This window comes from Carya illinoinensis, chromosome 7 (assembly GCF_018687715.1).
Source record: "Carya illinoinensis cultivar Pawnee chromosome 7, C.illinoinensisPawnee_v1, whole genome shotgun sequence".
Taxonomy (NCBI): domain Eukaryota; kingdom Viridiplantae; phylum Streptophyta; class Magnoliopsida; order Fagales; family Juglandaceae; genus Carya; species Carya illinoinensis.
In genome coordinates, this window is record NC_056758.1 from 1,197,477 (window position 1) to 1,210,478 (window position 13,002).

Here is a 13,002-nt window from a genome sequence, read left to right on the forward strand (position 1 = left end):
TATAAAATATAATAAATAATTTAATTCTTTTAATTTTAAAATAAAATTAATATTAAAAAATTATATTATAATAATAATTAATCTAATTTTGAACAAAATATTTCATTTTGTCGATGAGTCGATGACATAGACTTTGCGGCTTGAACAGACCATCAGACCTACTATTTCTGATAGGGATGCAACGACAACGTTCGGGAATTTACCTTTTGGTCCGCAACCCACGCTCCTTCATGTGTTTTTTCCCCCAAAAACCACTGCAACGTACAAAAATGACAGACCTCCTCACTATACACTGTCAACACGTTCATTCCTTGTACATTTCGCTTCCGTCAGCATCACAGAGGGAGAGAATATACAATGGCGTGAAATATTTTTACTTCCATATTACTGTCTCTCACTTTCCGGCAAACTTTTGTCCATTTCTTACTCGGGAATTCTCTCAACCTAGAGTCTGAACGGTTTCCGAGATCAAATTTGGCTGCCAAGGTCAGTGGCTTTCTTATAGCTCATACCCAGATCGTTGCCCATTCATTTTTTGGGAGTTTCTGAAGTTGCACCTTAGAGTTGCTGAGCCACTCTGATTTCTTCTTGCCTGGCTTTTACTTTTATTTCCAATGGTTTTGATATTTTTTTATCGTGAATTTGTTTATTATTTGGGTATGATCAAAGTCAGTTTTAGATGATATTGGTGCGTCGGGGTTCTGTAAGGTTGCTGATAAAATGAGGTGAAGAGAGAAAGGCAATTAGACTTGTGTCCCTCCTGACTGACCGTAGACGTCATTCACTCTTTTATTGGCTCGAACTCAGATCGTATCTCATTTGTCTTGCTTCCTTTTCAACGTTTTTGGCTGATTTTCTCTTCTTTTCATTGATTAATTAGGTCTGATAGAAGTGAGTATTGGATATTGTAGATGGGTTTGTTTGTTATTGAGTAGCTCTGTTTGATTGCTGAAGAAACGTAAAAAGACAAGGGAAAGAAAATATAGCAGGAGAAATGAAATTGGTTTTGTTTTTAATCTCAGATTCATGGTCAGGTGAAATTAAGAAAACAAAATCCTTTATCCGTATTACGTGATGAAAGTTTTTGCTTTTCATTAGTGTTCTTAGCAACAATAAGGTTTCAATGCTGTTGATTGAATTGTTTGATTTACTTGACGACTGTTCTTTCAGATCTTTCAACCCAAACATCTTCTGAACTATAAAATTCAACTCTCAAAATATTTTCATTATAATTGGTTTTTATAACACCAAAGCAATTTTTTTTCTACCTACACACTTTTACAAAACTCAATATGAAACTCTTTAGAATTATAATTGGAGAAGTTTTCAGTCCCTGTATTACTTTTATACGTGTGCAGACATGTATAAGAACCAATTGCAAGAGTTGGCTCAGAGAAGCTGCTTTAACCTGCCATCTTATTCATGCATCCGGGAAGGACCGGATCATGCTCCTCGATTTAAAGCTACTGTCAACTTTAATGGAGACACTTTTGAGAGCCCTACCTTCTGTTCTACTCTAAGGCAGGCAGAACATGCTGCGGCTGAGGTAGCTCTGAACACACTTGCAAACAGAGGCCCTTCTAGAGCATTGGCTGCAAGAGTTCTGGTGAGCATTTGAGCAAACTTGTTTCTATTGCTCCTACGTAGCTAGGACATTCTTTGTACTGAACGTGGCTTTTGCCTATTCTTTTATTAATATACTTCTCAAAAAAATATTTATGTTCTGAATATATGTTTTTCCCTCATTGGGTCCATGATTGTACCTTGATTTTCAATTTATTAGTTTTAGGTGGATAGGGATCATACATTTGAACTTTTGGGTGAGAAGAAATTTTTTTCATATAAGACTTCCATCAATTTCGTTTTTGAAAAATACAAAAATATATCCCTAAGTCTGTGAACTTCAGGATGGGACATAGAGGAAATAAGAGATAGGACAAAGTTTAAAAAAAGGATATTAACTGAGCTAATGTGGAATGGAGGAATATAAGCATAAATCGTGGGTGTTTAACTCCAAGGCGAGGAAGGTACAAGGAGGCAAGTGTAATGCTTTGCATTTTGTAGAACTCTAGGACAAGTGCTTAGAAAGTACTTTTGAAGTGTGGATGCTAGGAATTCAGGGGAATGTCTTGGACCTATGAATTACCTTTAGGAGAAATGGCATGGAAGTGAAGTGGAAGATTTAAATGTAATTATGATTAGCTGATTATATGCAAGTTTTTTTTATAGGTAAAAAAAAACTTGCATATAATTAGCTAATCATAATTACATATAAATAAAAGCTTGTTATATGCAAGCTAATCATAATATAATTAGCTAATTATATGGAAATTGTTAAATAAAAGCTTCAGTTCTTGTCTGAAATTAAACGTCATTTTGATGGTGTCATATAGTTTTTGTACATGTATTTGCCAAAGAAAAGCGTGAATACAAGAAAACAAAAATAAAAGGCACAAGAAAGTGAAGCACAACTTTTAGACCATTTCTAGCTGGGGTTTACTCTGCAGGGGTGGATCCGAGGGGCCCTACCTTGGAGAGGTTCCCCGACATAAAAAATAAAAAATAAATAAATAAATAAAAAGGAAGGAGCTCCCGTAAAACAAAATTTGGCTGCTTCAAATTTCCAAAGAATGACTACGCAAAATTTCAACACCAAATATCTGGGTTAGAGAGAGTATTCCTATGTTTATCATTAAATGTACTCATTGAGACTATTTGTTATGCTGCCTAAAATGAAACTGTTCTCTGGTTGGATTTAATAGTTGCCCTTGAAAATTTTTTCTCTCTCTCCTAGAAAAAATCCTAGCTAAATATCAACCGAATACTGACTCCAACACCCCTCTTTCCGCCCTGGCTTTGCAGCTGGTAGCCTCATCATAACTAGAATGCAATTTCAAGAATTTCCAGTCATTCTTTTCTTTTCTTTCTTTTTTATAGGTATGATACGGATTCCTTTTCTTTTCTTTCTTTTTTATAGGTATGATACGGATTTTATTGATCATTAACAGGGTTAATACATCAGTACACAGGACGTCTACATAGAATCCACTTAACTATCAAAAGGAAATAGGGCTAGGAAACCCGGAAAGTTAGAGCTAGAGATGGTGACATCTTGTTATGCTATTGTAAAATAATACAAACTATAAAGTGTTATAAAAAACTTAAAGAGCCGATACTGGTATCTCACAATCCTAAAAAATGTGCTGATTTATTTCTCTCCATAGGCACCAAAATACGCACACTGGGATCATCTTGCACAAAGGTGTGCACTAATGGATTCCAAATTTTCCGATCCAACATGATAGAGGATCACCAACCGGGGAAGCATACACTCTTATCCTACTTTCTGGACTTCTGAAGATGTTTGTCTCTCGAAGAGTAATGCAATTATTGGTGAATGGAAGCTGGATTTTGTTAGATCGGCACAGGATTGGGAGATGGATCTCTTTAATCTATTCTATGCTTGCTTGTATTCTATTGGTTGAGATGGGATGGGGAATATAAAATGAGCTAGGACATGTCCAAGAAAGGCATGTTTGAAGTTAAGTTTTTATAATGCATTGATCCCTCACAATAATGCTAGCTAGCTTTCCATAGAAGTCTGTCCACCTAGAGTAGTAAGCCACCCCCAGAGCAGCATTCTTTGTTTGGATGGCTGCACTAGGGAAGATCCTTACCTTTGAAAACTTGAGGAAGAGACGTGCCATTGTAATCAAGCGATGCTGCATGTGTAAGAGTGATGGTGGAACCATGGATCACCTCTTACTCCATTGTGAGATAGGAAGCACTTCATGGTAAGCAGCTTTTGGTGTCTTTGAGTTATGGGCAATGCCTGGATTGGTGGCAATTCTATATCATGTTAGAAAGAATTGAAGATTTGATAGCGATTACAACAGCTCTTGTGAAGAATGATTCCGATCTGTAAAACTCAATGATTTAATGAGGAAAATAGAGCAACTCAGCTTTCTTTTCTAATACACTTTACTATTGGATGGCTGCCCACTTATATTTCCTTAGCTCTAATTTCTAGGATTTTCTTGATCTATGTTCTTTCTCAAATTAGGTGTTTCTTTGGATATTCCTTGTGTACTTGGATACTGCCTCTTTGAATCATTGATAAAATTTATCTTACTTATTAAAATGGTTTACTAAACCTCATGTGTATGTAATAGCTGGAAAAGTTATACGAGAGAACCAAATCTATTTGATATTTTTGGTTCTTTCTTCTTATAACAAATGCTATACCAAAGACCCAGCTTTTCATTTGCCTTTTCATTATGTGTTCTCGACTCCTCCAATATATGTTTTTCATAACTCCCTAGCGCTATACACGATCTACGATTTTATAATTGAAGATCATGTGATTTTTTCGGGTTGCTTGTGAAGGATGAAACAGGAGTTTATAAGAATTTGCTTCAGGAGACTGCTCACCGAGCTGGGTTAAAACTTCCCGTTTATACCACTGTTAGATCCGGACCGGGCCATGTTCCCACTTTCTCATGTACAGTCGAGCTTGCAGGAATGAGCTTTACAGGTGAACCAGCTAGGACCAAGAAACAAGCTCAAAAAAATGCTGCCATGGCTGCTTGGTCTGCCTTGAGAAAATGTGAGTATCTTATCTTTTATGTTTGATCTTTTAATCATTGTGCTTGACTTTTGTTATAATCATACAAGCACTGTTTGGCTGTGCTCTCCATACATGTGCTTTTGGTTAAATCTTCCTTGATTTTAAAGGCATCTTGGCGATTCTTTATGAAATTGCACAAATATCTAGCTTCTTCTTTTTCTGAGTGAATGTCTAATTTCATCATGTAGTGTCTCAAAGTCACTCATCATCTCGTACTTCTCCTTCACTGGAGTCTAAAGCCAATGAAGAACAGGAACAAGTGACCATTGCTCGTGTGCTTGCAAGTTTACAACCATCGGAGTCAAACAGACCTGCAGAAAATTATCAGGGGCATGTTCACCAACGATCCACTCCCATCTTATGGGAATCAACCCAGCAAACCCCAAGCTTATACCATATGCAATGCCAGAACTGGGCATACTTCCCTGAAATGGCCATGTACCAAATCTGGCAGCAAGAACAATTGTTACAGCAGCAAAGCCGCCTGTTGGCACTTACAGTTCCAGCAGCTACTACATCAGTTCCTCAGATTTATCCATTGATGCAATCTTTTTTCCAGCCAGACCAGTGTCTGTATTTTCCGGGAAGGGAACCGGAGTCAATCCAGATGAGACCCAGGATTACAATTGCTGCCTCAAGCCCACCATTCTGCTTCTCAAACCATTTGGTTCCTAGTTCAATCAGGGGCAGGTCTACAGTGACTATTCAAGAGATACAGGAGGAGAAACTGGAAGAATCATCCAAGTACTCTTCATCTGGAGTTTCCAAACCCCCGAGTTTTAGCAACAATAACAATGCTGAACCACAAATCCTGGAAATAGTCCAGGAGGATGACAAGCAGAACCTTAATGGAATCGACGGGAAAATTAGAAGTCTTCAGTTAGAAGGGAACCAGAGAGGACAATTTGAGCGGGCTTCTCATAGGAGCATAGATTCCATATTTAAGCCAGTTGAGTTACAATTACGGAACCCATGTATTGACTCTTCTCGGCCAAATCTCAGGCCCCAATATCCCCCAAGAGCAAGTTCCCACAGAAATTTCAGACCAATTTCATCTGCAGCTGCTCCCATAAAGATCCGAACCATGCACCCCACTGCATCAATGGAGGTCAGACCTCAAAATATGGCATCACTAGGAGCTGCTCCACCAAGAATGAGAACTGCAGGTCCTTCATGTTCAACCAGACCATCTGAAAGATTTAACCTTGGCGGAGTATCTCCTGCTTTCATGGCACCAGCTGTTCGAATTAGATCAGTTGTGCCCGTTTGTTCAGCTCCACCATTGAGAAAGATGCCAAATTCCGGTAATGATGCAGTGTCTCCAAACACAGAAAGAAAGATTTAGGACTTTCAGATGGGTCAAGAGGGGGTTCAGAGTTCGGAAAGTTAGGTTATGAATGGAGTATAGATACACTACAAGATTCTATTCTATTATATTTTCGTTATGCAATATGGTGGTTTTTGAGAAGCCATTAATGCTTCTACATAGTAACAAGAATAAATGGTACTTTGTCCATAGCCTGTGTACATGTGAGTTTTATATTGCTCGAGCCTTATCAGTAACGACCCATTTTCTATGTGTACTTAATAACAATTGTGTATGAAAAATGCTGGTTGCAAGCGCCTGGCGCAACCGACGTGCCCACGTTATTTAATAAAACGGTATGTTTTTCACTGTACCAATTTCCTCGGTTGTGCTCTAGTTGGCCAGTTTTCCTCGGTGGAGAAATGCTTCAAAGTCTTACGAAATCTGGACTGTGGCCTCACAAGAAATGCTTCAACCAAATCTACTTTGCTTTACATTCGAAACGTGGTCTCTCTCTTATCTGGTCTGTGCTACTCGTCCAAAAGTAGAAAAATCTCGGCTTTAGCTTTGCTTCCAGCATTTTTCTATCTTAGCTTCTTCTTCTTCTTTTTTCTGGTTTTTTTCTTCCATGTAAGCTCCCACGTACAGCCGGTTACCCCCGTTTTGTGCTTGCCGCTTGTCTCTAGCAGAACTGAGTATGTATTGGTTTACAAGATCTGTATTGTCATTACCTAAAGTTGCTGTGTTCTCTGTCCGTATTCTCCAAGCTTGCCTTTTTAGCGTATCAAAAATCTGTAAGAAATGCTATTAAAAGAACAAAAAGTCAAAAAACCGACCGCAGCAATAAATTGAAATCCTACGTACCATTTCCATCTCCAAAGGCAGAAAAGCTTGAATTCAGTATCGTTATGGCATCAGATTCCCTCATACAGAACACATCGTAGAAGTTTCACTATGTTGAACTGATGCGTACAAGTTGATAGAAGATTTGTCATCAACAACAGATCCTCTACATACAGACGATTAATCAGTGTGTGGCCTTTCGACTTAAAACTGATAAGCCGAGATCGAAATGCATGAGAATCCCAACTGTTGTTTTTAAGTTCTAGATTTCATCACATCAGACAATCATTTAAACAGACAATCAATATTTAAGCTAAGGGCTTTGCTACATACAGTCGCCACATGCAGTCGGCATGCAGTCGGCTGTACAGAATGAATAAAAAAAAATTATAAAAAAAAATTTTTATATTCAAGGGGACCTACATGAATTATAAAAAGTTATAAAAATAATTTTTTTTTTTTCATGTAGGTCCCGTATTAAATTTTTTTTTACAACCGACTGCACGCCGACTGCATCTCCCGACTGCAAAAAGTATTTCTCTTAAGCTAAAACTTAGGATGAAAAAATCATTTATCTTTGTTTTATTAAAGTACAAAAATTCTATGTACAGTCATTTTTACGAACTCTTTTGTACACTCTACTGATATGATTGGTTGTGTATTAAAAAAAATTGATACAGCCAATCACATCAATAGAATATACATAAAGTACGCAAAAGTAACTGTACGTAACATTACTCATTAAAATATTATGATTCTAACAACTACAATCACTCAATCAACCTATGAATAGGCAATATCAAATTCCTAACCAATTGGAAAGTTATATTATTAGGTTTATCTCGATGATGTCATCTCTACATTGTTGACATATTAGATTAAAAAAAAAATCAAGATTTGTTTGTTATTTTATTATAAATCTACGCACCGGCTTGTAAATAGAAGCATTCAGCTAAAGTATAGGAAATGCAACAACAAAAGGAATATTTATAACTTTTAAATCCAAACATTTGTTATCTTAACTTAATTTTAAGTAATGCTACAGTCGTGAAGTGTGTAAGTACAGTGCAATCATTTTGAAAAATAATAAGATCTACAATTAAAAAAATAATTTTCTTTTCATGTGAGTTTCATATTTATTTATTTCTTTTCATGTGGGTTTCATAACTGTAAGAATCAATTTTCTAATTTAAATAATCCACTAGTAGAATATCTTTGACAATGAATACAAATATAATTATAGATTTATGATTGGCCTATAGTTAAAGTGGTTACAAGTTTTGTCCAACATCATATTTTACCCTAATGTATAAAATACATTATAGATATCACTTGCATGATATAATTTGATTTAAAAGAAAAAAATTTAAAATTTAAATATTAAAAATCAATATTTAGTGTATAAATTATGTGGATAATATGTTCTATGCATTAGATTGCAAATAAATAAATAAACTCAATTAAAAAGAAGTCAAGTAATGATACTTGCAATCGTGAGTGTATAAGTGCCGTACAATCATTTTAAAAAAATAAAGAAATAAGAGATCTATATGAAAAGAAAAATAAATTTTACTTTTTTCAAAATGACTGTATGACACTTGCACACGAATATACATAATATTACTATTTTATATAATGTATTGACATTGGAAAAAAAACTTGGATCCTAATATTGGGCCCTGTTGGCCCGCTGGGCTAGAATGGGTTTGAGAATTGGACCTCCAGCCCGGCTCAGCTTTTCATCTATAACTATTAAATAACACAAGCTCACCTTAAAGGCTTAAACCCTACCCAGACCCTCCCTTTCCCTGTTCTTCGCCCTCCTTTTTCTTCTCCGCCTCCTCTTCTCGCACAAACGCAGGCAGAAACAGAGGTATGAAATTGGGACCTCTTTTGTTAGCCAAACCTTAGGCTCTCCCGCCCCTTCTCTTCCTCGTCATTTCCCTTATACATTTTCTTAGATGAATATGTGTAGGGGGTATTTGGCTTATTTACGTATTATATTATGCAAGATTTTTTCCAAGCTCGAGTTGGTTTGTGTTCCGTTTCTGCATTCAGCTAGTTTGAGTGAACAAGGAGCTGACTTTTTGTGTGTTGGGGTTTTTCAGGAAGTTGAAGAATGATTCTGTTGTTTGAAACTCCGGCAGGTTTCGCGCTCTTCAAGGTTTTGGATGAAGAGAAGCTCAACAAAGTTGAGGTATAAATACATTCAAAATTCTTATGCGCGCTTTGATCGGTTGCTGAGAAAAGTGAAGGAAAATTGTGTCCAATGTTTGGATTTAGGACTTATATTTGGTTTTCAAATAATGGAACGTTTACCTCGAGAGAACAAGTCTTTTTCTTTTCTGTTGCGCAAAGTTCATCACTTTATTATTTGAGGCTGACTTATTTAATTGCGATGCAGGACCTTTGGAAGGAGTTTTCCAGTGCAGAGACAGCTAGACAGGTAACAGAGATAACATCTCTCTGCCTATTTCTTGTTTTCTCTTTTGATTCAAAAGAATAGCCCATACTTCCCTTAAAAATGATCCTTTGGCGTGAAAATAATACCCATTATAAACTTTGTTTTAAATTGGGCATCTTGATTTCATATTCGTAATCTATCTTAGTGATGAATCTGTTTTTTGGTTTTGGGCATTAAACTTTAGGTGGTGAAGCTGAAGGCATTTTCCAAGTTTGAGAATACGGCAGAAGCTTTGGAAGCAGCGACCCTATTGATTGATAGCAAACCCAGCAAGGGATTGCGGAAGTTCTTGCGTGCACACTGCAGTGGTGAAACATTGGCTGTGGCTGATTCAAAGCTTGGGAACATCATTAAGGACAAACTAGTATGTTGCGAACTTGTTAATGATAGCCTAACGTGTAATAGAATTTAGTTTTTGTTTTTGTTTTTTTTTTTTTTTTAAGTCAGAGTGATTATTGTATTGCAGAAAATAGAATGTGTCCACAGCCAGGCTGTTATGGAGTTGATGAGAGGTGTCAGACATCAGATGACTGAGCTCATATCAGGCCTCGGCGTTCAAGATTTGGCACCAATGAGTTTGGGTTTATCTCATAGCTTATCTAGATACAAGCTGAAGTTCAGTGCCGATAAGGTGTGTTTTTTTTATGTGTTCAATAAGTGGTCTTTATAGACAACAATAAAGAATGTGAACTTCTTTGAATGTATAGTTTAGTATGCTTGTGTTGAAAATTTGGTGGTTCTGAACGTTGGGTATACAAGTTTTTGGTGTACCAATTGCGAACCTGTTGTCTATTTACAGCTTGAAACCTTAATTATAGTTTGTGAACTTGTGTCTTAGTTGATTGATTTCTTTAATGAGTTGTTAATTCTTGAGAAAATGGGTTAGATCAATCTATGATAATGACCATTTCAATTTCAGTCTGTACTAGTTTCAATTGAGTGGCAACACCCTAGATTTGTCATGAGAGGGGGCTCCAATTGTAACTTGACTACTTCCTATGGAATATAAGCCTAGATGTGGCTTTATATTTCCTTGAGTTGTTTATCAGAGTCATTCTTCAGCCACACTACTTGAGAGAGAGAAGTTGTTGTGGTTCATGGTGATTCCCAGGCACTTGAATTGTAACATGAGTGGTATGGGTGTAGAAACCCAAATGTGGCTTGGCCTTTCGTAGGGTCATTACAGTGCCATGTTTCTAAGATAAATTTCATCCCTTAATGGCCAGTGAGAATCAGCATTTTCTTGAAATTTTGCAGGTATGTTGTATTTTTAACACATCTATATATTGCTTGTTTTCTAGGTGGATACGATGATCATTCAGGCCATTGGGTTGCTTGATGACCTTGATAAAGAGCTGAATACATATGCAATGAGGGTTCGAGAATGGTATGGTTGGCATTTTCCTGAGCTGACTAAGATTGTCGCAGATAACATCCATTATGCCAAGACAGTGAAGCTCATGGGTGACCGGGTTAATGCTGCAAAGCTTGATTTTTCTGAGGTGGAATTGCTTACTTTCTTTTTGAAGTATATAAAGATTCCTATAGTTTGTCCCTTTTGTACCACTTAACCTAGTAGAAGTCTGAAGCCAAGTCCAATCCATTTCCCTTTTTTTTAATTTAATCCTATCCCAGAAGCTGAACATATTGGTAAGTGGATTCAGATGAGCAATCATACTGTCAAAGAGTTACTTTAGAGCATATAGTATCACGGTTTAACAAACAGAGCTCACTATTAAAATTCTTATACAACTGTGAAAAAACATGATATCGTGGGCAATAATTGCAATATGTTTTTATTCTGATAAAGAATGAAGATGATGCTTATCTATAAAAAAAAAAAAAAAAAAATGAAGATAAATACTCTTAGAAGTTTCTTTTGTTTTGATTCCTTGGAATATTGCAGATATGTCATGTGTACTTGGGCTTTTGCCTATCTTTATGGTCAATAAAATCTAATTTACTGATAAATATATATATATTGCAGATATTGTCAGATGAGGTTGAGACAGAATTAAAGGAAGCTGCTATGATATCAATGGGAACTGAAATTAGTGACCTTGATTTGGTTAATATCAAAGAACTCTGTGACCAGGTTCTCTCTCTTTCTGAGTACAGAGCTCAGCTCTATGAATATTTAAAAAACAGGATGAACATGATCGCACCAAATTTGACTGCCCTTGTTGGAGAGCTTGTTGGTGCTCGCCTCATTGCCCATGGCGGCAGTTTACTGAATCTTTCGAAGCAGCCTGGTAGCACGATTCAGATTCTTGGAGCTGAAAAGGCTCTCTTCAGAGCATTGAAAACTAAGCATGCTACTCCCAAATATGGGCTTATCTACCATGCGTCATTGGTTGGTCAGGCACCACCAAAGTTTAAGGGGAAGATTTCTCGGTCACTTGCTGCGAAAACTGCATTAGCAATTAGATATGATGCTCTTGGAGATAATCAAGATAATTCCTTGGGCCTGGAGAACCGAGCAAAGGTACTCACTCCACACAAATTTGTCTGGCACTTGCATGATCTTTTTTATTGAAACATTTTCTTTAATGAAACCATTTTTGACAGGTTGAGGCACGTTTAAGGAATCTTGAAGGTAGAGAATTGGGTCGCTTTTCTGGGTCAGCTAAAGGCAAACCTAAGATAGAAGTCTATGACAAGGATCGAAAGAAGGGAGCTGGGGGATTGATAACTGCTGCCAAGGTCTAAAATTATCTTTTAGCGTATGATACATAGTTTTTGCCTGTTGTTGTCTGGTGTTCATTAGCTCTTTTTTTTTTTTTTTAATGTAGACCTATAATCCTTCTGCGGATTCTGTTCTCGGGCAAATGGCAAATACCACTGCTGGCAATGGTGAGGTCCCAAAGAAGAGGAAAGCAGAGGAGCCAACTCCAACTGAGAAAGCAGTAGAGGCTCCTGCTACTAGTAAGAAGGAGAAGAAGAAAAAGGAAAAGAAAGAGAAGAAGAAAGTTGATGAGGCAGAAACGGCTATGCCAATTGTTGGAAATGAGCATGCTGAAGAAAAAGAGGCGGGGAAAAAAGAAAAGAAGAAGAAGAAGAAACATTTGGACGAGGATGCTGTGGCACAGAACGGGGATGAGAATGTTGATTCCAGTGAGAAGAAGAAGAAGAAGGAGAAGAAGAGAAAACATGCTGAACAAGAAGAATCATCTGAATTGCCTAGCAAGATTAAAAAGAAAAAGAAGAAAAGCGAGGATTGAATAGGTCTGGATGGCAACCAAACAATTTTGGTTAAAATTAGGCGGCAAATGAGTACTTTTTATATGTAAAATAACATTTTCATTGCTTTTATTTATCAAAAAAAAAAAAAACATTTTCATTGCTTTTTCCTGTTTCTATTGTTGGGTTTTTAAGCTTTTTTGTAGTGCATTCTCTAACATCCGTGGACATGAATGCACGAATTTGATTTGGGAGAGGATGACAGAATTAATATTTGGCGATATATTACTTGAATGAATCCAGAATATTTCTGGTTTATTTCTCTCTGTCCATTTCCTATAACACAATGGTTTCGTGTCCTTCACAAGAATTCTGCACACACTGTAGTTAGACATAGACTTCATTCCTGACTAATCCAAAGTAAATGGAGCTTTAAATTTCTAAGAAGGCTGCAAACCTGTAATTCCATGTTATCACAATGTAATTTCTTTTTCTTTTCGTTTCTATTTGCTTGGTAATTAGCTCATGGACTACTACTTGGTCAGACTTCACCCAAAAAGAAAGGAAAAGAAAAATTGATTT

At 36.7% G+C, this 13,002-nt stretch overlaps 2 protein-coding genes across 3 annotated transcripts; both read left to right on the top strand.

Moving 5' to 3' along the window:
- The first annotated feature begins 260 nt into the window (after positions 1–260).
- LOC122315737 (double-stranded RNA-binding protein 2-like) lies at positions 261–6,310 on the top strand. The gene is made up of 4 exons (XM_043131857.1): positions 261–486; positions 1,359–1,606; positions 4,387–4,606; positions 4,816–6,310. Exons 2-4 carry the CDS (start codon positions 1,361–1,363, stop codon positions 5,970–5,972), a joined length of 1,623 nt encoding a protein of 540 aa, XP_042987791.1. The 5' UTR covers positions 261–486; positions 1,359–1,360; the 3' UTR covers positions 5,973–6,310.
- Positions 6,311–8,527: 2,217 nt separating this feature from the next.
- LOC122315739 (probable nucleolar protein 5-2) lies at positions 8,528–12,738 on the top strand. 2 transcript variants are annotated; one of them, XM_043131861.1, is made up of 10 exons: positions 8,528–8,649; positions 8,885–8,973; positions 9,181–9,222; positions 9,425–9,604; positions 9,707–9,871; positions 10,542–10,742; positions 11,228–11,725; positions 11,809–11,943; positions 12,033–12,543; positions 12,581–12,738. In XM_043131861.1, the coding sequence occupies exons 2-9, from the start codon at positions 8,896–8,898 to the stop codon at positions 12,459–12,461; spliced, it is 1,728 nt and encodes a 575-aa protein (XP_042987795.1). In that variant the 5' UTR covers positions 8,528–8,649; positions 8,885–8,895; the 3' UTR covers positions 12,462–12,543; positions 12,581–12,738. The 2 variants fall into 2 exon arrangements, with proteins under 2 accessions (XP_042987795.1, XP_042987794.1); XM_043131860.1 differs by having other exon boundaries at positions 12,033–12,536; positions 12,574–12,738.
- The last annotated feature ends 264 nt before the right edge of the window (positions 12,739–13,002 follow it).